Source organism: Toxotes jaculatrix, chromosome 5 (assembly GCF_017976425.1).
Source record: "Toxotes jaculatrix isolate fToxJac2 chromosome 5, fToxJac2.pri, whole genome shotgun sequence".
NCBI classification, from domain to species: Eukaryota; Metazoa; Chordata; class Actinopteri; family Toxotidae; genus Toxotes; species Toxotes jaculatrix.
The window spans coordinates 24,415,092-24,440,127 of NC_054398.1; the positions used below are offsets into that span (position 1 = coordinate 24,415,092).

Here is a 25,036-nt window from a genome sequence, read left to right on the forward strand (position 1 = left end):
GAATGTTTTTGCATATTTTTTTTTTTTTTTAACTTGAGTATGTCCCTGAGGTTACATTACATATTAAGGCTGGAATAACAATTGGATCAATCCATCCATTCATTTTCTGCTGCTTATCCAATTTATTAACTATATCACTAGGCATAAGCCAGAAAATAATGACAAAAAACATGAAATAAATATCAATAGAAAGACATTAAAATCTTATTGCACTTGGTAAATGACTCCAGGCCTTCTTGTCCCTGTCGGCTTTTACAGATAACTTTCATACTTTGGATAGTATTACCATGAAAAAGGTACTAAACTATGCAGAAATCCTGATTACAGGAAGTTTTACTACACAATGCTGAATAAAAAAAAATAAGGGGAAATTTAACTTTTTTTTTCCAAATCCAGAACACCTTGGACCATGCCCAAATCAAAAAACATTATTCTTAGATTTATTAAATCTAGATTAGATTACCCCCGACAAGCCAACTCTGACAAGACTCTGCTTCGAGAAGATTTGAGTTTTTGAGCTACCTAACCTTATCACAATGAAACGTCAGGAAGATATCGTAAAAACATATTTCTTCTTGTAAACATAAATTTACTTACCAGAAGTAACCAGACTTTAGGCGGACGACTTTCCAGCGGAGTCCTTACTCGGGTTAGCTCTGAGGTGGCTGAAACCAGATAAAATGTCCTAAACGAGATAACGAAAAACTGTCAGTTAAACCAAAACTTTACTGGCGACTGGTTTGACAGGTGAATCATGTTTCAGTTCTTTACACGCTAACATTTCTATGTACACTCTCTGCGGCCTAAAACACAACTGGAAGTTCCTGCAGTTTGCTAGCTTTGTAGTAGTTAGCTTGCTACCAGTTAACAAGTTAATGTCACTGACCAACAGCGGCGCCGACAACACCACAGTCCCTCCGCGACGATGTCAATGAGCCACAGGTTATTGTCAGAGCTAGCAGCTGTTAGCTTGATTTAACCGTTATACATATCATGGTCATGTGTTGCTGTGTCAGTTAGCTCACTCGTTTCACATATTCGGAGCTCATAAACTTTCATGAAAGAAGAATATTTAAAATACGATCTACACAGAGGGGAATTTAACTCCTCAGCGACCAGTCAGGTGTAAATAAACTTGTCAAATGGGTGTAAGCGCGGGAACTGAACTGCAATCTAAATCAAATCCACTCAACTAAAATCAAGATGGCGCATAATTTCTTCTTCGTCTGCCGGTCATGACGTCGCTCATTCGTGCCACTGACGCCCAGAGGCGGTATCACAACAATCTACTCTACAAAACCACCATTTGTACGTGTTATTTGTTATAAATACTATTTTCTTCTCCTCAGTTCTCATCCGTCCGTAAGTGCTACACTTACCCATTGACTGCACTTTTCTGGAGTTATTTCCCAGGGTCGATAAATACCATCTGATATATTTACAGTGAATCCAAGAGGACTGTGAACGCAAATATCAAAATCATGATTAGAAAATACCAGGGCCCTGGATTTTATTCCATGTGAAGATTATTACTGTTCTAAAAATGTATTCATCATAGAACAGTATAGGGCTGAAAGGATGGATGAAATAAAAAGATTAAAATAATGATGAAAAACTATTTAGTACATAGCTTTAATGTTACATCACTGGTACATGACAGCATTCAGGTTTTTATTGCATAAGATTTCCTTTGCATGTTTAAATGGGATGGATAAATTGTTTTTATATGGTCAGTTATACAACATGTCTTCACAGAAATGCAAAAGGAGCTGGAGGTATCAGGGTGGTGTCAACCTTTAAATCCATCAGCACACAAAGGCTTTAAAGTGCAAAAAGTGAGTATCTCTTTATTTGGAATACTACAATGCAAAGAAATTCAATTTTAGTACACCTCCTTCCATTCAGTTCTGTAATTAAAATGCCTTCAATAATACCAGGACTCACGTCAGTAGAAATTCAGGATAATGCTACCACCTTAAGGTTGCAACATTACATTACACAGCAATTTGTGTCCTTAGGGTATGATCAGAAGCATTTACATACAAGATGTGTATGTAGGATCAGATGCTTTATAGTGGTCTATTATGAAAAGTGGCCTTGGACTGAAATTCAACATTTTCTCATTCTTTAAATATCAAATGTGTAATAAGTTTACAATGGACCATGCAGTCATGAGGCCACTAGATCAGACTGCCTCTAATCAAACTCTTGCAAAAAGCTTCCTGGACAGTGTCACATAATATTTTCCACCACAAAGATAAAATCATCTGTTGTTGTAGTGCACAAACACCAAGCAAGCTACATTGAAGTTTCAAAGTGCAACTTGTCACCATTGACAACCAAAAATTACGTTTGGTTTAAAAGCATTTCATGTTTATGGTCTGTTAACAGAACAGAAATCAAAAAGCTTCTCATTAAATGACTACTGTGTAAAATTTAACGGCTTATGGTACATTTTTGGAATAATTGTGGAGTTATTGTCTCATACTGGGAAAACATTTTTAAAATAAATGAAAGTGATCAAACACAAAGCTGATTAACTCACTCAGTGTCACGCATCAAAAGCTGAATTAGCAATTCATATCTCTACAACTTTAAATGAAGCATTAGATTTTAGTAAAAATAAAAATTTATCACTACTGAAAATTAAGGTTAATACATATTCACATTTCATGAAATACTTAAGCATGGATCCAGTTCACATAAATCACAACCAGGTCCACTTAAACCAAAGATGCTGCATGTGATTTATTTAATCTGGAAACCAGGACAGAAATACTTATTTAAAATAAAACTATTTTTGTGGCTTTAAATTCTATTTAAGTGGAAACCTACATGAGGCCAGTTGTGACTGAGAAGCTGCCTATCTCAATAAATCAGTTATCTTGAATTAATGGCAAGACAAAGCAGAGCAAAGCAAAGACAAGAATGTCTATTTGGGGAGTGTGAACTACAGTACTTCAGTACTTCTACAGCAATCAGATTAAAATAATCTTAATACAATTAAGGAACGGAAAAAAATATATTTAAAAAAATTAAAAGATGAGAACAGCACAGATAATAAATAGTGGTTATTTCCACCAGTAAAGATGACACCACAGCAAGCCAAGTCAGTAAAATCATATAAAACTAATTAGTTCTGTACAACCCGAAGAGTATCAGTCACTACGTCAGGCCTGCAGTGGATCAGAGCATCAGTTTATAACATGTTCACATAACACGGCTCATAAGGCATGTCATGTGGGATATAAACATGCAGGGTTATATTGCACAGACTATAGAACAGCTTTAGATAAGGAAAATAACCTTGGCTTTACAGTTTGACCAGATACTCTGGAATAAACAGTGTGTGTTTGGTGTCTTAGATTTGCACTTGAAGCAGAAGTTCTACATTTTGGAAAATGTGCTTATTCACTTTCTGCATGAGAGTTAAATGAGAAGACTGAGAGCAGTTTCAATCTTCTCATTTAACTTGCAGACAGGAAGCAAATATTTCCCAAAATGCTAGACTATTCCTCTAAATTTTAATATAATATGTTTAATATAGTCAAAGGCAACTTCAGCTTGGATCAGGAATCATATTATACAGTTTGTGTTTTGTCCCAAATCAGGTCTTTGCCTCTTTTCCTCCCATGTTGGTTAAATCACCCAAAACATACTGTAAGAGCTGTACTTCTGGTTATTCTGTGTTAAATTAAAAGATTATAATTTATTATAGCATACTACAAATACTGAATTTTCACTTCATACAACATATTATCACACACAGTTCCCATAAAGCACCACATCTACAATACGTGGGTTACAAAGAGCATCCTGGGAGTTTTAGGACTGAAAGAGACAGGGTTTCATTTGTATTTTCCAGCTAATTTCCTAGAAACTTTCCTTAAAATTAGCTGGTTTAACTTATAAAGATATTCTGAAGAAACCCTTCAAACAATGAACTTCGCAATTTTGTACTAATTAAAAGGGGAATGAAGACAGTGGTGGCAACTAACCCCTTCCTTAGTATCCTTGTAATTTACAGTTAAATACCAGCCAATGATTGAGGAAATTATGTCAAAGGTTTCCAGGAAATCAGATGTAAAATAGGGACCTGTAAAATTAAGTGTTACTGTTTTCATGTTCCAAACCTATCATTAAGAACATACAGATTAGGAAACCATGCTGGTTTCTTCTGCGTTACTAGCTTTTAAAGAAAAAAAAAATCTCCTCTTCAGTGAAAGTGACATTTTGTGTTGCAAAGTCTACTTGGTACGGGCCGATTTCCTTTGTTATATAATTGGCTCAGTGCGCTGCGTGTTAAGGCCTGTGTGGGTGGCCTGCCTCATCAGCCAAGTTGAGGATGTAGCCAGCTATGTCGTCCTCTGTGGGGAAATCAGACATTACCCACGATTCATTGGCAGCAGTCACTTGCAGGCGACATATCGGACAGTTTCGGCTCTGCCCACTCCTAAAGAAACAGAAGAGAGTGTAATAATTACCAGCTGGTGTGTGTTTCGCGGGAGACAGAAACTTTTCTGTGGCAAAATTTAAATGATTCATGAAGTAATAGATTCATTATTGAACCAAATTCAAGCCTCAATCATTTTACCATTTGTCAATGCACTTCTGACAGAAGCTGTGTGCACAGGGCAGGATAAGGTCGGCCTTTCCGTCCATGCAGATACAGCACTCCTCCTCATCAGTCAGCTGCTTCACTCTGCACAGAAACACAAACACAAAGGCTTCAGCGTTCAGTCAAGTTGCCTGAGAAAGATATCTTTGAGTGTTATAAAAATGTATGAGGATTTAGACATGATAGCCCCTCAGCCTGCCATTTTCTGGAATAAGCAGTTATTCTACTGAAAATTTTGTTGTAAAATTCCTAATTTAAGCTGCCTCTGGGGCAACCTAGAACCATCTTTTCCTGTTTTCCAGATGTCCTGCCGCCTGTGACGAGTAGGAAAAAAAAAAAAACATCTGTGGCTGAGAAAAGACCAGAAAACCAAAAAACATGAGCTAAAACTGAAAAAGACTCAAAGCTTAGAGTTGCTAATAATTATCTCTGTCACTGTGAGCAACCCATTTCACATTACACATTGTCAATTAGTCAATAAAAATACTGACTAGTCCAGCTCTATCTGGAATCATCATGTCATAGTTGTACAGACAGGACAGTAAGTGTGAACCCCAGTACCAAGATAGTTTTTGGTCACTAGTCTTTGAACTGCTGGTTCAAACTCTTATAAAATGTACTGCAATGTATTCAGCACCTTATGTCTTAATTATGTTCACAAAGAGTCTTTGATCTGAATGTAAATCAAATAGTTCTATGTCAAAACTATGCACTGAGCGAAACACTGTACTATGGGGTCTTTGATTAGGATTACATGTCATGGGAACCAACCTGCCCATCCACATGCTGGCCTGGCAGGAGTCTGTGGAGGGGAGCTGGGCGGACGGGCCCTCGGTGGCACCCTCAGCAGACAAAACCTCAGCAGCCTGACTGGTGATGTCTCGGTACAGCTGGATGAACTGGTACAGGTTCATGATGCGTGATGCTTCCACCATACCGCTCTCCTTGTTGATCTGGGGGGAGGACAAAGGCAATGACATGACTCACATGACACGCTGGTGTAGTTTACTGCCTGATACAGGTCTATTTCCAAACTGATACATTTGTCTAACCCTATTAAACACAACAGAAAGTGAAGGAATAGAAAGTGAGGCAGTGCTCACTTTCTCTCACAGGTTTGCAGGTGTGTGGTTTCACAGACATCTGTTTCTTTCTCTGACACAAAATCAAAAGGTGCAGACAGATGCTCGGGTTGGCACGTGATGTGTGAGTAAAAGGGTATCTGGTCTCACCTTGGTACAGACGATCCTGACAGCCACCTTCCACAAGGCTGTGGCATCGGATCCTGGCTGCACCTCAAACAGCAGGTGTTTCTGCTGTCCAGCAGCTAGCTTGGCCGTACTGAGAAAGATCCAGCAGAGAAGAGAGGGTTCATTCAACTCAATAACCTTCCTGCACCGTTTTCACTGCTGTTTGCTACAGTAGTAAACAGGACTTCGTATGAACACAGCAACACATGCAAACACACACAAAGTAAGGTCCAGTTTTTGAAATACTGCCGTATTTAATGCTAAGTTTATTAAATTTTAAGTACATCTGTGGTCACGCTGAATGTTAGATTGGAAAATCTACCCTAAAACAGTATTTTCATTGCTACGACTATTCCAGTTATTTCCACTGATTTGTATTCAGTGTTTGCTTGTGCTTTGACTGCTGGCACACTCATTAAAAATGCAAAGCACTGGAAATTTACAGTATATAGTCTAATGAGTCAGATCCTGATTTTGCAGATCAGCAGAAACCAAACCGTGAAGTCCAAGGAACCCTCTGTAGACCTCCATGATAAAACTGTATCATAGATCAGGGGAAGAGTATAATACCATTTCTAAAGCTTTGAGAGCTACCAGGAGCACAGTGGCCTCAATAACTGTGAAATGGAGGAAGTTTGGATCCACCATGGCTCTTCCTAGAACTCCAAACACTATACTTGATGAAAACCAGGCACTGCTCATCACCTGGCTAATACCACGCCTACAGTGAAGCATGGTGGTGGCATCATTATCCTACTGGGGGGGCTTCTCAGAAGCAGGGACAGGCAGAGTGGTCTGAACTGAGGGAAAGATGAATGTAGCCAAATGCTGAGAGGTTGTTGAAGAAAACCTGTGCATGTGGCAACCATTCAGCTTTCAGCATGACAGTGATCTGAAGTATACAGCCAGCCGGGACAAGTCTCTGGCTGTCCTTGAGTGACCCAGCCAAAGCCCCGAGAACATCTGTGGAGAGACCTGAAGATGGCACTTCACAGACGCCTCCCATCCAATCTGACAGAGCATGAGAGGATCTGCCAGGAAGAATGGGACAAACTGCCCAAATTCAGATGTGCAAAGGTTGTCGAGACTTAACCAAGAAGACTGGAAACAGTAACCGCTGCCAAATAACGGCTTTTACAAAGTACTGGATTAAGGGTCTGAGTACTTTTGTAAATGAGAGATTTCAGTTTCTAAAGAGATGTTTTCACTTGGTCGTTATGGATTATTGAGTGTAGACTGATGTGCAATTTTATCCATTTACAATTAGAGCTACAAGACAATAAACTGCGCAAAAAGTAAAGGGTCTGAATACTCAAGTGTCAAGCTCAAGGATAAGTGGGCACAGCAAATGGATGGATGAACAGATTTATTTTTCGTGTTTCATTTCATAATATTGAGTTTTTTTGAAACAGCTGAGACAAACTCGCTTTAAGCACATTATCCTGCATCCCTGTCACTATCTCTGAGAGCTAGTGAGCTAAAATTAAAGTGGCAGAAGCAGGGTCTAATGGGCCTCGGGAATAAAACGGGCCGAATCCTGGATGATGGAATAGTGCTGCAGTTCTGCAGTTCAGCTCTCAATTGAAACAGTTTAAACTACACCAACCGAAAAATAATTACTAAACATTCAGGTTCAGGCCTATCTATAGGTCTATCTTTACATTCCTCACACTGTAATTAGATCAAAACAACCTTGTCCTGTTTATTCAGCTGCACCTCTACTGAATTACAGCTGTATGCTTGAAGGATTAAGCATCCATCATTACTAACAGATATTTATTTGTCTACTGAACAGCTACGTGTCCTCAACAGACTGAGACTTACACGTCGTTAAGTTCGGACACTCTCGCCAGAAACTCCTCGTAGGTGAGGTAGCTGCTGTCGCGCACCAGCCCGACATGTTTCACCAGCTTCTCAGGCAGACGGGTCATCACCGCCTGACCTGAGATCTGCTGGCCCATCCCGGCAGCAGCAGCACTTACAAAACGGCACCGGCAGAAGACCGCACCTCATTCAGTTCTGCAGAACCTGGAGGGAAATTAACAGTTTAAAATCAGTTTTTGCAACCTGGTTTGGACTGCTTGTTTGTGATAACCAATATTTATATATGTTCATAACAGTGCATTTTTTTTTTTACCTGTTTTGCTCTTCTGGTTAGATGCTGAACTGTATCATGTCTCATTTAGTTTGTGCAATGACAGTAAAGTTGAATCTAATCTGTGGTTTAGTCTGACATCACTTAAAAAACAGAGGAGGCAAATTAACAGACAGTAATCAATACTGTATTAGACACATATAAGACCTGATTATTTACTTTACAATTTTCTGATGGAAACAAAATAAACTGTACTTTACAGTACACACGCCAGTTCTGTTGCCTTGTATTGAGAGAATACACAACATTATAGAAAGGTATGAGGACAACACCTAGAAGTGAAAGTAACTAAGTTGGAAGTACATCAGTAAAATACGAATACTGCAGAATTAAGATTCCTTGGCCAAAAGTGCACTGGACAACATAAGGGTGAAAAGGTCTAAAACATGCTCTTATAAACCCGACTGCTCTGCCATCAGCAGTTGTGATTTAGTCTCAGTTGAACTCAGTTATTGCCTCTCGTAGAAATCATTTTAATGTTACCAGAGGCCTCGAAGGCCACTTTCACTTTCACTCCCCGAGCACCTTATTAGGAACACCATGCCAATACTGGGTAGCTCTTCCCTTTGCTCTCAAAACAACCTTGATTTGCTCTGGCATGGATTCCACAAGATGCTGGAAACTTTCCTTTGAGATTCTGGTCCATGTTGACATGACTGCATCACATAATTTCTGCAGATTTGTCAGCTGCACAGATCTGGAGACTGGGGAAGTCACTGAAGTTCACTGAACTCACTGTCATGTTCAAACCAGCTGAAACCAGTTTGAATGACTTTTGCTTTGTGACATGGAGCATTATTATGCTGGAAGATACCACTGGAAACATAAACTGTGGCCATGAAGGGATGAGCACGGTCAGCTACAATACTTTGAGAGGCGGTGGCATTCAAACCATGATTGATTGGTATTAACAGGGGCAAAGTGTGCCAAGAAAATATTTCTCGCACCATTACACCACCACCACCAGCCTGGACTGTTGACATGAGGCAGGTTGGGTCCATGGATTCATTCTGTTGACACCAAATTCTGACCCTACCATCTACAGCCTCAGCAGAAATCCAGATTCATCAGAGCAGGCTGCGTTTTTTAATGTCTTCAGCTGTCCAGTTTTGCTGGGTATGTGAAAACTGCAGCCTCAGATTTCTGTTCTTGGCTGACAGAAGTGGAACCAGACGTGGTAAGGCTGGATGTGATGCTTTTCTGTTCACCACAGTTGTAAAGAGTTTATCTGAGCTACCGCACATTTTCTTTGGCTTCATTTTGAGTAAACTTCAGAGACTGTAGTGTGTGAAAATCCCAGCAGATCAGCAGTTTCCGAAATCCTCAAAACCACCCCGTCTGGCATCAACAATCATGCCACGGTCACTGAGGTCACATTTCCTCGTTCTGATGTTTTATGTGAACAGTAACTGAAGCACCTGACCTGTAATAATAACGTGCTTGGTAAGCGTACATATGCAAAACATGAGAGACTGATTCTACAGCAAGCAGGTGATGCAATATAATATTAAAACTACATAAATTTGTCAAAATAAAACTATTACTCAGACAGGAATAGGAACTACTGTTAAAAAACAAACAAACCCTGACAAGTCAACAAACCAGACCTGCAGCAGCAGCAACAGTTGAGCCTGTGCAACACTCCTACAGGGATGAGACATCACATATCAGCAAAAACCCTATCTTGATTTAAAATTTAAACTGGCAGGAAGGGAACCTGAGCTGCATTAGCGTACTTATTAGCATTATATAACAGAGTCCAAATGACCGGGAAGCTAACGCTGCGGACTTTAGATACGGTATTCACGCAGTGAATAACAAGAGCACTATTCTGGCTTTCCGACATTAAAATGACTCTTTAAAATACATAATTTACTTAAAACATATTCCTGCACTGAGCCTCAAGTCAAACACGACGTGCCTGCCATAGCAGCAGCGACAACAGTTTGCTAACCGAGAGCAGCGTTATTTGTCACGTAACTCACCGGTCAACGAGCCACAGGGAGGAAGAGCCGGCGTCCAGGTGAAGATAAGAAAGGTAAAGGTGACTCTGTGGCGTGATGACAGAAAATCAGGCTCCTCACCAAAGCGTCAACATCAGAGGCAGAAGTTCACCATTAGCTTTGCTCTTAGCGTCTGTTTCGGTTGACGCTACACGCTCGCCGCTTGATGACGTTGCAGGGTACGTCACTTTACCATTTACGGAAATACTGCAACAGACGTGGCTGTTTAAAGGACAATTCCCACTAAATTAAATAATCAAAACACTCAGGAAATGTAGTAAGACACAGACTGTTGCCTTGTTAACTAGCAACCAGTCAAGACATCAGGTTTATCAGAGCTAATAATTAAAATATTTTGGAACTCAGTCCTTCACTAATCACTTTATACCTTAAAATATAAACTGAACAATGTTTTTTTCCCCCCAAATCCAACCAATTAATTTATGATCCATCAACAGAACAAAGATACTGGTTGGTTGACTGTTAGTCCACAAAATCTCTCCTTTATTGCATGATCTTAATTATATATCATGATATCATACTGTGGTACCAAATAGATACACACTGTATGATGATGACAAGGGAATGCTTTTCAGAAATAATGGTTTTGTTGTTCTTCTTGATTTAGTTTACTATCCTTTTTTGAACTGCAGGAGAAAGATGATGGGAGATTAGATCTGAATACACGTAACTACAGGAGATCTGGGAGGCAGTAGGTAAAAAAAAACAAAAAGAAGTAGACAGTATAATGAGCAGAGAAATGGAATGAGGGAAACTGCATTTGACTGGAGGGCAGGAGAGAAGAAGTGGCCACCTGGGGACAGGTATAAGGAGGATAATATATAATAAGATAAGATATATTCAGGATATATATTCAGGAGGAAGACATCAGGGAGTAAAAGGAAAAGAAAATCTGAAATGTGTATGAACTGAAATGTACAAGAACACCCAAGAAGGCAGCCTCTAAAATGAAAACTCAGGTTGCTTATATGATGATTAAAGAAAAAGAAAAGGAGCAGATTAACCTCTGATACAACCCAATGGAGTGTCATTGTAACAGAGTTAGAGAAGTTGAATGAACTTAGTTCTCTGGTGAAAAGTCTGTTTTTCACCCAAAATCTCATTTTGGGTTTGGCTCTGTCTGTAGCCAGGCCATCTGTTATTTACTGGCAAACACAAAACCTGAAGGGGACTCATACAGAGCAGAGCCTGCAGCACAGGTGACACCTGTAACGCTCTCAGACCTGAAGAGACACACACACACACACATATCGGCTTATTTACCTAATATTGTCATTCAGCTCTATATTGTAATTTAACTGTCGTTATTTCTGTTTACTCCAGACAAACAACATCTGCTGCATGTTTGTCCATGCTGGAAGAGATATCCCTCATCTGTTGCTCTTACTCAGGATTTTTTTTTCTCTTTTCATTACAGTGTTTTTTGTGTATTTTTTTGTACTTACATAGTTTACAATAAAACCTTTACATGCTTCTTCTTAAATAATCTGAAGGTAAAAATAATAAAAAACAAAATGTAAACATAAATGTAAATCACAATAAATATAACACTGAATATTTAGACATGATGGCAAATGAGTTTATATATCAGTTGCTGTTTATCAAAAAGCACAAATTTACTGTTGGTAATTACTGTATTACATCTGCCATCAGATACTCTTCTAAAGCTGCTTCATAAATCAGGTTTATTTTCAAATGAATCAAATTATATAATAAAAAGTCAGTAAATTGATGTTAATCTCCCCAGTGTATACAGCACTGAAAAAAAATAGCCAGCCCCTGGTTGTTTCTAATTGTTGACCCCTGCTGTACAGATTGTAACACCCTTTAAGGTAAATTTGTGATTTGGGGCAAATATAAATAAAACTAACTTGACTTGACACAAGGGGTGTGACCCAAAAACAGCTGTATGTCTACTCATCCCAGTGACATGAAGTGACATGAATTTCATCCTCAATTTCAGATACATAAAATGAAGTCAGATTTAGTAACTGCTGACATAAAATGTAATAAGTATTTTGTAATAAATATGTTAATTAATTTTTTTTATAAAAAAATAAAATAAAAACACGGTTAATGTGAAATAATAAGTAGTTTCAATTGAAGTTAAGATAAATTTAGTTGAACATCTAAATGTAATAACTGCTAAAATGAGATAACATGTCCACTTTCTGTAATAAGTTATGAAATATAATTTGTATTTATATATTTATATCTTATATCTTATATCTTATATCTTATGTCTTCTGACTTGTGTTATTGGGCAATTACACTGATCTCATATCACAGTGGCCCGGTGATCAATATTATGACATCACCAGTTACAAGTACCTAACAGTCTTTGTATGAAGTAATAATTTGCAGGTATTGTAACAGTGTGTTCATAAAAATTTCCTTACAATTTATACATATTTTTATGATGTCTTGTTACACCTATATCCAATAATCAGGACATTTTATTACATTCACACAACTAGAACTCGATTTAGTTGCTAAAAAATAAGGTTCCCTCTGTGTCAAGCTGTAACCAGCAGATGGCAGCAAAGAATACCAATATAGAATAGGAATTAAATCTGAAGCCCATAAATAAATATAAATATAAATATAAATATAAATATAAATATAAATATAAATATAAATATAAATATAAATATAAATATAAATATAAATATGTGTGTGTAAAATTCTAAGATGTTAAGGATGTTGACACAATCCAGCAGCACATTAATGAAATCCAGCTGATTCACTTAGTTCCGCTCATTAAGGAATCAAGTAATTATTGCCATTTCATTGTTGATTTGTAGGAGAAAGAAAGAAAGTCACCTCACACAGTTGAATGCTTTTTCTTTTACCCAGTTCAAGAAATGAATGGCTAGCTAATAACTAGTCATTTCATTTCTTGAATTGGTTAAAGGGCTTGATTTTTTTTGGATGGAAGATGGAACGTCCGACTGATCAACCTCAGTTACTCAAATTCTCACTCACAACATACATTAACATAGAAATGTTAATATATTGTTTAGATTGAAAACAGTTGTTTAGTGCAGCACTGAATCCATCCTCATTCATTTCACACTTAGAAACAGTGTATGAAAGGCAGCTATCCATTAATTGAGTCTGGGTGCAGACCCGAGTGTGGGCATTGATTCAAGAGGTCTGGAACCAGTCTTTAAAAATATATGTCTGAACTAAGAAAACAACACATTTATATGAGGTAAGTTCACTGTTTTTTAGCTTAGATTCTGGGAAAATCCCCTTTAAGTTCTTAGCAAGCAGGAAAAAAGATATTAGACAGGTATGAACAATTTTATATACAGATTTTGTGAAAATGAACATAAGTATAAAGGCTTCATACTGTACAGATTAGTTGTTTTAATACATCACACTGAAAACACACAGTAGATCTCTTAAAAACCCATGAAAATATGGATCATTTTCAGTAAACAGCAGAAGTTGAAAGTGAATCTGTGGCAACTGCATCCATAATTAATACTGTACATAAAGATGATAATTTAAAAACGTCCTCTGTTACTTCTTTAGCTGACTCACTGGCTGTGTGGTCCATAAACTGATAGTTCTTATGATGAGCCACTCTTTCTGACTGGCAGTAACAACTATTCGTACACACTCGATGTCAAAGCCGATCTTGTGGTCCACATTGGTAACCTCAATGTTTCCACCTTTAAACTCCCCTAATGTGATGTAGGATGTGCACTGCCTTCCCTGTTTAGTTTCCACAGACTTCTGTCCCACCTCCAGAGCTCCGTGATGAAGAATGTCATTCTGCCGATCCTCTGTACCTGTAACAATTTTAATTCTGCTGATTTTAGTTGATTTATTAAATATTATGACAAAGAAATCTCCAGTGCAGGGAGGCTTCCCCCAGAAATACTCATCAACGATACTACTATAAGCCTTTGTGGCATCATAGTTTTCAAAGACGTTGATGTTCGTGTGAAGGGTGGCGGGAGGGTTGTCAGGAATGTCAATGGAGTCTTCCTCAAAGTCATCGTCCTTCAGCTTGTTCTCTGCTCCCTTGTAAGAAGAGTAGTAGCCCATGTGCTGGAAAAGTGAGGGCTTGAAGCGGATCACGTCCTTCTGGGCCAGCAGACCCCTGAAGTGGATGAGAAGCCAGTCGCAGGGCATTTCCTGGTAGAACATGAGGAGGAAATGAGCCAGACGAGGCAGGTCTCTGGAGTGGTACAGCTTTCCGATGTAGCCCAGCTTAGAAAATTCCAGCATCACCCAGTAAGAACCTTCTCTGGAGGTGATCACCTTCTTCAGCGCTGTCAGGAAGTTCCTGGAGCAGCGCACATCGTCCTCTAACATCATGTAGAAGTGAGAGAGGTTTGTGCAGAAGTTGAGGAGGAAAGCGTAGTCAACGTTCTGCTTAGAGCGGAAACGGACCCGGTCCTCCGGGTCATTGTAGTTCCGTTTCAACCCATCCAGAGACGGGTAATACTCCTCTGGAGTGTGGATCACAAGGAGGCGTCCGGCTATGATGTGGTGAGCAAACTTCCTGGTGATTTCCTGCACCAGGTTTTCACACCAGACCAGGTCAAAGTCGGCCAGGTGGACCACAACCACAATCTCTTTCAGTTCCTCGTAACTGGACTGATCAAAGATGGATTTGATTGTTTCCAGAAGATAATTCCCCTTTTTCCTCTTGACAGAAGACAAACCGATGGTAAGATACTCTGTGAAGAGAAATCACTTTAGTCACTTCATTATGGAACAAAATCCTGAAACAATTTTGTTGTTTGTGATTATATATGTTAAGACATCAAAGATGGATGACCTTGGTGGAAATACCTACTTTTGCGTGGCAAAGGAATTCCTGCAAGATAGCGATACGTCACATTAATGGTCCCAGAGAAATTGGATAAGTCTCTGAATGTGTGGACGTATCTTTCAGAGTTTGCAGGATGCATCAGTGTCTCTCCCAGCTGTCTTTTTTCTGCCTCCTAAAATTACAAAAACAAGCACATACGGCGTAAACGCAAAACGCCAAGAGCAATAATCAGACAGAGGCATTCAAAGCCTTCAAGCGTCGCCATAATGATTTGATACATCTCAAAGGCAAGAAAAAACCCACCAGCACATATCCGTCATCCATGTAAAGGTTGAAAAAAAGCAGAAAGGTGATGAGGAAGCCGAGGAATGGGAACACGGATCGTTTCCTGAAACACCTCATCTTGTCCACGGACTTCCACATCAGCCTCATGATCACGACTCTCACTGCAGGAAGCCAGAGACAAACAGAAAGCTGGTCATCAAAAGGAAATTAAAATGTGTGAGAGCTTGCACACATGGATAGCTACATATTTTTTTTTCTGATCCCTGTAGACATTAAGGTTATGACATTGATATTAAAGATTAGTGGTAGACTTCTGTGACTAGAATAACAAAGAGCTCATCACCTGCTTTAATCAAAAAGCATTAATCAGTTTTGCCTCACTTATCAGGGGAGAACTGACATTTCACTGAAACTAAAAAATGATAAAAGATCCCTGCAAAGTATCATAGTGATGAACAAATTCGAAAAGAAACTACAACAATTTTGATAGCAGAATAACTGATTAATCAAGCAAAAAATGGCATCATGCAAAGGAATGTCTCTGCATTTTGATCAATGCTTGATCAATCATGCAAAACAAGCATTTTTAATGTTTTCTAAAGTTTTAATTAGAAGTAGCCACTCGAGGCAGCGGAATGAACGTTTTAGAAAGCAGTTCCCTATCCATGCATCCACTGAGACTGAAGCAGGAAAGTAACACTGTGGGCCAGAAAACCAAGATAACAAGCTGAAAGATGCTAAAACGTTCAGTATAATTGAGGGGAATCGCAGTCATGAGTTATGTTTTTGTTAGCTTAGAATGAACCCTTCATATCTACACAGAGAGCGGTTCCTCTTCCATAGAGCCGGCCATGTCGCACCACCAAGCTCAGAACAAACAAACCAAACACTGGATCTAGAGAGTTCATTTCCCATTTTTTGCATTACCTGAGGGCCACTATAGGTTCTCCTACACACTTTTGTAGCCCTGAAGAATCGATCCTAAAGCTGGATGGACATTCATCTTTAATTGGGTTATGATGAGGTACTGAGCATGACAGATGTGGCCAACGGCACTGACGCAGAGACACAGAAGGCAGATTTCAAGGTTTATCGTTGCATTAAGCAAAGTGATTGCTAATAATGAGTCATTTTGGACGTTAATCTAACTGCTCACAAGGGGAAATGTCAGTCGTCTGCTCAGTTTGTGTGCAGCTGTCACACGAGCCAGATGATGTTTCAGATATTGATAAACACCAGTGACATTTCTGGAGAGACAACAAATGCTCTCAGCTTCGTTCAGCTTGATATTTGCTCATCGTGTCGAGAGTCCTTTAACTAAAGAGAATTACCCTGCTCGCTACCTGTCCTACTTGGCACCTCATCTAAAAAACTACCAATCCCATGACACTCTCCCTATTTCTGATGTTGCGTAAGACCAAAACTAAGCCTTCCATGTGAGAAACCATGAGCTCCACATTGACAGGGACAATTTAAGCATAGGCCTGTGCCCCTGCCGCTGGGTGCTATAGCTCAATAAACAACTTATTATTCATTGTGTTATTCATTGCTTGAGTTCCATTTTAGGGGGAAAACCATCTGCCATCTGCCGGAGAAGAAAGCCATTTTGTGTTTCTGTCACAAAAACGATGGCACCTGAGAGATGAAGCGGCAAGAGTAAGTGGAAACACAATGACAGCTGTGAGTCCATATTATGAAAGTCCTCAGAAAAGCACATCCACACATGCACACATCGTTATTTGAGATGGCAGCCTGCGAAATCAGATCAGATGACGACAAATCGGACGACGAAAGAATATCTAACAAGGCGAAATAATGGCCACATGCCTCTCTGGGAGAGAAAATACTGCTAAGAAATTAGATTTTTGTTTGCTTTCTCTGAGTGGATATAAACAACAAACAAGCCTCCAAGAGGTCACGTACATTTATATGGAAATGAAGGTACATCTATGAATAAATAAGCACCATTTGCTGGGCCTGTTTGCTTTAGTTTGAAATGCTCCTCTGCCAAGTTGTTTTTTGTTTTTTTTTTCCTCAGAAAATTATCTGTGTGTCTGCCCGCCGAGCTCATTTCTATATCTGAAGTCATTTTAGATTAGAGCTAGTAAAATAATAACAGGTACAATGGAATACTAATGAGTTCCAGGATTAAAAATTGTTATATGTCCTGTAAGATGGTTTATCTTCAGTAAAAACAACCACTCCAGAACAGAAAAAAGAGGAGATTTGCCCTGTCCAATAATTTTCTGTTTTATGTAAACTCCACAGAAAGAGGGAATTACAACAACACTAAATATTAGTTTAAGCTTGGCTGTGCTGGGTTACAGGTAAATAAAAATGAAACTGAATCGGATGATTCAAACATGCAATTTCTCTTTCCATTAAAATTTCCAGGATTTACATCTACTCAGGTTCAACAATGGCTTGTGGACAAATTATATTAGCTGGTAAAGGGCAAATTGTCCAAAGATGTTGGCGTACTGCAGCAAATGTTATTAAATTACTCTCTTAAATTGCACATTAAGGCTGCTCGCAGTCAAACATTCAGCTGAAAGGGTCTTGATTTTCTTCTCTTCAGTCAGTCAGTCTTAAAAGCAAAAAGCTGTACAGCCTTGTTTCTTTCAGTTCTGATCTGGACTAAGTGAAACTGAGGTGGAAAGTACTTTAGCTGCCTAATCCAAACCATATCATCATGCTTTACGTGCCATAACCCTAACCTCAGCTGTTGACCCCGCATGGGAAGTGCAAAAAGATTTCCCAAATGGGTCAATGATTAGATAAAAATTATATTTTTAGTTTTAGTTTTAGTTAATTAAAATTTTTATTTACACATGGGACAGAAACACACAGTGTTCTCCTCCACTCAACTACATAAAAGTACATCAAACGAAATGAAGGAATAACTGATGATTGCAATCAACAGCTTCACATTTCTCTATGATGTAACTTCAAGGAACAACTGGGACTGGGGAAAAAAAAAACATGCTCTTTGTCTTTTTTTTAAAAATGTTCCAGTATGCCGACAACAAGAGAACAACTGCCCAGAGCTGACTGTGTCTTTTTGGTTGTGTTTTGTTTTTTGTTTTTTTAAATTTGGATCCAACTCCTGACAGGAGATGAATCAACCAACCAGCTCAGTGGAGATTCACACAGATGTTGATGTGCATTTTTGGAGAGGCATAATTACAGCTCCAAAACCTCTATTGCATCTTTTAACAGACCCTCCTGTTTTAACTTATTTTATCTTACAATTTTACAGTCAGACAAATCCTATTTAAATGTATATGTGTGTTTCCTTATTGCCTTTTATGTTTTATGTAAAGCACTCTGAATTGACTTGTTGTTGAAAGGAGCTACATCCTCCCACACCACAAACAACTCTGTACTCCCTGTTTGTAACTCAGGCTTTCTGTCATGTATTTGTAGTATCCAAGCCCAATTGGATATTTTCTAAGACCTCAGAAAGATTATTATTATTATATAACTGTTTTCACAAGCTGGGCAGTACTCCCCATGATGCGTAAACTGATTTTTATATACAAAATTTGGTGGAATGGCCCTTTAAAAGAGTTGCCATTGGACATAATCCGGTGTTTTGCAGGATCATCTAATATCAGTGTTTTCAGCCCATTAAGATGCAACAAAGACAGAAGCCACCGCTGAAACATGGTTACAACAACCAGGACAAACTCAGATGCATTAAAAAAAGCATTTTCTTTCTTTAAAAGCATTTTCTCCTGGTTTGTTTCGGCTCATTCATGGATTTTTTTCAGTATCCCTGACAGTTCCCATTGCTACTAGATCCTAAAATGAAGATTAACAGCCTTCTAAAAAGTCTGATCTGAGCAGTAATTTGGAAAATGGAAGGCCTGCAGCCTGAATGGAAGTTAAAGGAGGCAGGCTTGTGGCTGGTGGGTTGCAGAGTCTGATTGCGGAAAATGAACGAGCAATGCTTTAAATTCAACAGCGTCCATCAAGGTGCCCTTCAGCAAGGCACTTAATCCCCATTTGTGTCAGCAGCAGCAGCAGCAAAGTCTCAAACCAGTAAGAGACAATGGTTGTACTGGGAGGCTCCTGGGAATGTGTGTAACTGTATGAAATGCTGAAACAGAAAACGCCTGCTCAGCAGGAATAAATGAAGACAGGAGACAGAAGAAGAGGGATTGGACACTTGTTGCTGCAGAGACAAAGCGCTGTGAGATTCGGCCGTGATGAATCTACACGACAGCTGGCTCACATTACTGACTCAGTCAACAGAGATGATCTGAAGCTGATAATGAATTTACTTTAGGTTGTCCATGTGGTGTTTGTATGTGCTACTGCTTCTGCTGCGAGCTCTGTAAAGAAATCCATCAGAAACGGCATTTAGCCACATTATTCCTTTCATACAGAAGGCTTTAGTCCCGTATGTTGCATGTTAGATGATCGAAATACAAGGGGACGGTTTTAAAAACTAACAGAATACCCCCAAAACCTGAGGATGAAACAAACCACAGTAGGAGGTCATTATGAAGTAATGTATCCACAATCCATTTTATATTTTACTGTGAAGAGTCAAATCAAATTGATCCCTGACTGCATTAAAACAGTCTTTTCAAGTTTGGATGGTGAGTGTGTGATTGATTTCAAATAATCTCATGATAACGAAAGAACCAGTAAAATGTGCAACAGTTTCACTCATTTTTTGGGGGGGGGGGGGGGGGGGGGGGGGTGTTTAAGTTCTTGGACAGTAGTGAAGCTCTATGGAACAAAGGACTAACATACTGTTAACTTGCACTTGTTAAAGGGATAAATTCATTGCTGGTTTTGGTCTCTTCATGGAATTTGTTGACAGAAAGAAAAACACAGAATGTTGCCAGCTGCGTCTTTTAACATTGAGCGCTTCCTCTGCTTTCATCAGCTCTGCTTTTGTAAATTTGTTTTGTTGACCTCTACTCTTCAAAACTTAAGTTTCTACAGTTTTTTTCTTTGTTGCTGTTTTATTATTCTTTTTCTTCTTTTTAAACAGCTTTAAATTGAAGGTCTTCTCTCGTTGTCTGCTGTCACCTTGTATAAATAAAAGCAGACTGAACTTTCAAGAAGTTTGAAGGAGCATTTCTCACTCAACGTCCACTACAACCTGAGCAGTAATAATGATACCGTCTCCACAGTCAGATTGTCTCAGCTCTGTTTAAGAGATCATCATAGCGCAGAGATGTGCTCGGGACTCTGTGCCAAGGGCTGTTAATGGCTTTTTTTTTTTAATCCCCTCTAGTTTATGAACTTCACACAGTCTCGTAGAACTCTGTGAATATAATTTAATATATGATGCTCGTCTCAGACGCTATATCCAGCTATTATTCTCCATCTCCATCCTGTCTCTGCGGGCCTCGGGCTGAGAGCTAATGTGGGTCAAAGCACTGACTGCTGAGGAGAGTCTATCCTCATTACAATCGCCACCACTGGGACTGCAGAAGCCTTTCATGTTCGTCTTTGACCTGAAAGGTAAATACACTCCAGATGCAATTTACATGTACTGCAGACCTGCTGTACAAGCTTTAGAAGTAGAGCATTATGTCTGCTTAGGGCTAAAGCCTCTTTTAATCACGAATACTGCGCAGCTGTGCTTTGCAGCCAACCGCGATCATTGATTACAGAGATGTGATTATTTTAAACAATGGTAATGATAATCTGAAAAGGTTTCAGGGATAAAAAACAGCGCTAGTATCTTGAAACGGCTTTGACTTTCGTTTTGAGTTTATCCACCTAGATCAAAGCCATGTTTGCTGTGATCCCCCTTTGCCTTTAAAACAGCACCAGCTCTCCTCTGTTCACTTGCACACGGTTTTCGTTGGTACTTGACAGGTAGGTTGTTCCAAGCAACTTGGAGAAGTTCTTCTGTGGATTTATGCTGTCTCAGTGTCTTCTGTCTCTTCATGTGTTCCCAGATGGGCTCTGTGGGGGCCAGACGGTCTCTTGCAGATCTCCTTGTTCATGTCGTTCATGTCTCTGAGGATAGTTCTTTGTAACTCTGGCTGTATTTTTGCGTTTGGTGTCATGCTGCAGGATGAATTTGTGACCAATCAAATGGCTCCCCGATGGCAGAAGAATCTAAACATCTAAAAGTGCCTAAAACTTTTGAGCAGTAGTGTGCGTTTAAAGAGTTCTCCAAAGAGCAGCTCCACTGCTCCTGATTTTTTTTTAAAACTTGCAGGTTTCAAACCCAACCGATGAATTTATCAGATTTCATGCAGCTCTCTGAAGCCACAAAAGTTTTTTAGTGGACTGCAACTCAACAGACTTTGTGGACGAGACTGTTTTCAATGTCAAGAGCGCACCTCAGCATATTGACACAGTTTGACTGCACAAAAGGACGTCAGAAAGTGAATGGACAGTGGAAGATTCACTGTTGGACATTTCATTAATTTAGCAGGAAGCACACGGAGCCTGTTTTTACATCCAGAGCAGAAAAGCTTGTGCTTGAAATTCAGTGTCGGTCTGCACATCAACACAACTCCACCTCTGGCTCATTTCCCAACCGTTTCTAAGCTTGCTGTAAAATGAATATGTAGGGCCGTTACGGTCACAGCAAACCCATATGCAACGCAGAATAATAATGAAGAGAAAGTGCTTTCAAAAAATGCAATTAATCTCTTAGAAAATGGCTACTCAGTGCCTCTAATGAGATGCCATTTTAATAAGCCTGTGTGTTGAACAACAGAGCCATTTGGTAAACACTATTGTTCATTTGCCTGTTGACATCCACTTATACAGACCATGCTGAGCTGGTGTGTGTGCGTGTGTGTGTGCTGGAGTGTGTGGGTGTGGCAGGAAAACAGGAAACTGCACAGATAAAGACGAGATGTCAATGGTGAGAACATTTTGGTGTTTTTCATTCCAACGTTTTTCAGCGACTTTATTTAAATGAGCTTTTAAGATAGATTTAAAGTCGCTGAACCGCACGCGACAGCTCATCTTTAACCTGGAGTCTTTCTTTTTGGCGGAGTCTGTTTAGTCACCGCGACTTGATTAATGTCTGAATGAATGAGAAGGAGATTAAACTGATTGTGATTTATGGAACACGGCACAAACACTGACAAACTAAATCAATATTTTTGGTTCAAGATGCAAATGCGCCTAACTACAATTTGACAAATTAGGACACTGGACAGTTTCAGCGATTGAAATAGGTCTGGTGCTGTGCTAATTAACGGCTGTTTACCCAGTTAGAAAAACATGGGGATTTCTGGCTTAACAGATGAGGTATTTTGGCGATACCTGCATATTAGGAGTCGCATGAAGAGTTTGGGGGTTATTTTAAGAAAAAAGGAGAACAAACTATTATTCTAGTTTCATTTTCCCTAAGAGAACACAATAAATAGTAAAAAGTTTTTTTATGATGATGAGTGGAAAAACATAGCAGCTGATCCACTACAGAATTATACACAGGGATTATTATGCACTAGCTAAGCTAAAAAAGAGAAAGAGAAAGAGAAAGAGAAAGGTGTTGAAAGGAAGCAGGTGTTTTTTTGTTTTGTTTTTTTTTTTTCATTTAATGAGGGATTGTTGTTGATTGCTGTTGCTGTTCCTCCTTTTTGGATACAAGTAGTGAAACGTATTGGAGAGTGGTTGGATAAACTGCTGCCAGAATCTCCCCCACTGTGATTATTAAAACACAGGTCTCTCTCACCACCAGGTAAATAAAGGTAAATAAAAGTGTAGACTTGCACCAGCAGGTTTTATTGGCGATTTGAGGGTTGTTGCTGCTGGAGGAGTCAGACAAAGCCTATGTTTGCAGAATGGTTCAAATTAATGACGAACATTTTATATCTTTAATCACAAGGAGTAATAATTAAGCAGGGAAGTTTTATGTTTGTTAAGTTTTAAGTTTGGCCTAATATTTTAATGTTTACAAAGAATAAACATGTCTGACTGAAGATATTATTATATTTTTATTATATATCCCATATCTGTGTGCTACGTATGGAACTTAAGCTGGAAAATGATTAGCATGAACGCTGGAAACACTGTGCTGCTACTCATCACCAAGAAACGGTTACGGCACTAAACCTGTAGCTTTAATATTTGTGTTACTGATAACACAAACAAGATGGAACGTTTTAATTACTGAGCTTAAGAGGTGCAGGCAGATGTATTTCTGAACCTCAGACAGAGACAGTTTAACTGTTTCCACCTACATTTGCCTCTATTCACTCCTGCAGAATATTCACGTCCACGTGTTTCTACTTTGACTTTGCAGGCAACAACACTGCATCTAAAATTAGTTTCCTGCTCTGTCTGAACACACCTGTGCATTGCTAAATTCTGACTGGTACATGGACATACCTGACGTCACCTTTTCCCAACACAGCCACCAACTTCACACTAAGAGCAAACACTAAACACAAATCAGTTATCAGTTAATCCACTGTTAGAAAACAAACACACAAACAAAAAACACTTAAGTAAAAACCTTAAAACTACATTTTTAACAGCCACATATCAAGGCAAGGTTTTTTTGTGTGTGTGTGCTTTAATAAGGATCGCTGCGAGTTTGATTGAGGCACTGAAATGCAATCTCCTGGCCAGAATTAGAGCTGATGCATGCATCCAGACTCAGAGGAAAATGTTAATAGAGTTCAGAGGGAGCGAGCAGTGGAATCATCAGCGAGTAAACAGCATTTCTTCTGGAAGAAAGCAAATCTTCTTGCTTCCAGCTGGGAGTTTTACAGACTGCATCTCTGCCTGGTTCAATGTGTTTACTTATTCATCAAGGTGGCGGGGGCCAGCTCGTTTCTCAGACTCCAGGCACCAGCAGTTACCCTCTTCCTGCTGTTGGACAAGAGGGGCAGACCCCATTAAAAATGCATGCGAACAGGCGCGGCTGCAAGACCTGTGCCAAATATTCATGCGCACACGCTGCATGTTTGGTTGTCAGCACGCAGAGATGATGTGACTCTCGCAGCAGAGAGGGGATTGAAGTCTGTGATTCAGTGCTTCACCTTGTCGTGATGGTTCTTACTAAAAGAACATTTTTTAAAGGGCAGTTTTGCATGCTTTAGCCAGCTTACTGCAAACCTTGGACAACTTTTTATTTTGTAAAATGTTTTCATTATTTTTTATAACAAGGATCAACTTGAGAATAGCAGGTTTGCATTAAATGCGTTACTTTCTTCGAATAATGAAACAACAGTTCAGACTTATCTGCAAATCAATCGTCACTGAACCTGCACTGACAAAGATAAACGCAGGCTCTATCTGATTTTTTTTCTTTGGAAATGAATAGAAATCAGTGGTTGCTAAGAACAGTTAGAAAATTCAACAAAAAATACAAAACTGTACTGTTTGCACTTTAGATACTGAAGGTTTCAAACTCAGAGGTATGATTTCTTAAGGGATGACAAAAAGAGTGTTTGATTTCTCATTAACACTGTTTCTAATACATGAAAGGAAGCAGAAACCACCATTACATGCAAGAGAGGGAAGAAAACAGTTAATTGAAGTCATGACTTCTTTCTTTGACGGCAGTGATTTCTTTTGTAGCCCAGGGAAGACAAGAAATCACAGCGGGGATGCAGTGATGCAAGTTTCAGTTCTAACGTTTGGCATCAGTTAAAAAAAGTGCGATCAAAACAAGACCTGACAAGCAACATGACACAAACGCTAAGCTTCAGAGACCTGATTTGTATAAGTAAGTGAAAAATTACATCATGTTGGAGGCAGTTTTTAACACACATGCTTTTTTTCCTTCACCATTTACAGCTACAGCCCATAAAAACTGGCTCAAACCATATTCCTCTGTTAGCCTCTGAGCTTCTCCACCGAAACTGTGGTAAATAGCTGCTCGAGAGCAATCCAGTGGGATGTAGTTGTTGGGGGGAGGAGAGCTAAATGTACAGTTGATTACAGCTAAATGTTTGTTGATTCTGCCTC

At 39.2% G+C, this 25,036-nt stretch overlaps 2 protein-coding genes across 2 annotated transcripts in view; both read right to left on the reverse strand.

Annotated features, from left to right (window-relative positions):
* Positions 1-2,916: 2,916 nt before the first annotated feature.
* rnf141 (ring finger protein 141) lies at positions 2,917-10,179 on the reverse strand. Its single transcript, XM_041038714.1, has 6 exons — positions 10,009-10,179; positions 7,693-7,896; positions 5,851-5,959; positions 5,390-5,571; positions 4,595-4,702; positions 2,917-4,453 (listed from the first exon to the last, which is right to left on the reverse strand). The coding sequence occupies exons 2-6, from the start codon at positions 7,827-7,829 to the stop codon at positions 4,303-4,305; spliced, it is 687 nt and encodes a 228-aa protein (XP_040894648.1). The 5' UTR covers positions 7,830-7,896; positions 10,009-10,179; the 3' UTR covers positions 2,917-4,302.
* Positions 10,180-13,352: 3,173 nt separating this feature from the next.
* Positions 13,353-25,036, reverse strand: part of LOC121182342 (alpha-1,3-mannosyl-glycoprotein 4-beta-N-acetylglucosaminyltransferase C-like) — a 28,474-nt gene continuing 16,790 nt past the window's right edge. The window contains exons 2-4 of the mRNA XM_041038793.1: positions 15,143-15,285; positions 14,864-15,011; positions 13,353-14,744 (exon numbers count right to left, since the gene is read on the reverse strand). Coding sequence (XP_040894727.1) covers positions 13,576-14,744; positions 14,864-15,011; positions 15,143-15,271 — 1,446 coding nt within the window. The 5' untranslated portion in view covers positions 15,272-15,285 and the 3' untranslated portion in view covers positions 13,353-13,575. The remainder of the gene's footprint in view (positions 14,745-14,863; positions 15,012-15,142; positions 15,286-25,036) is intronic.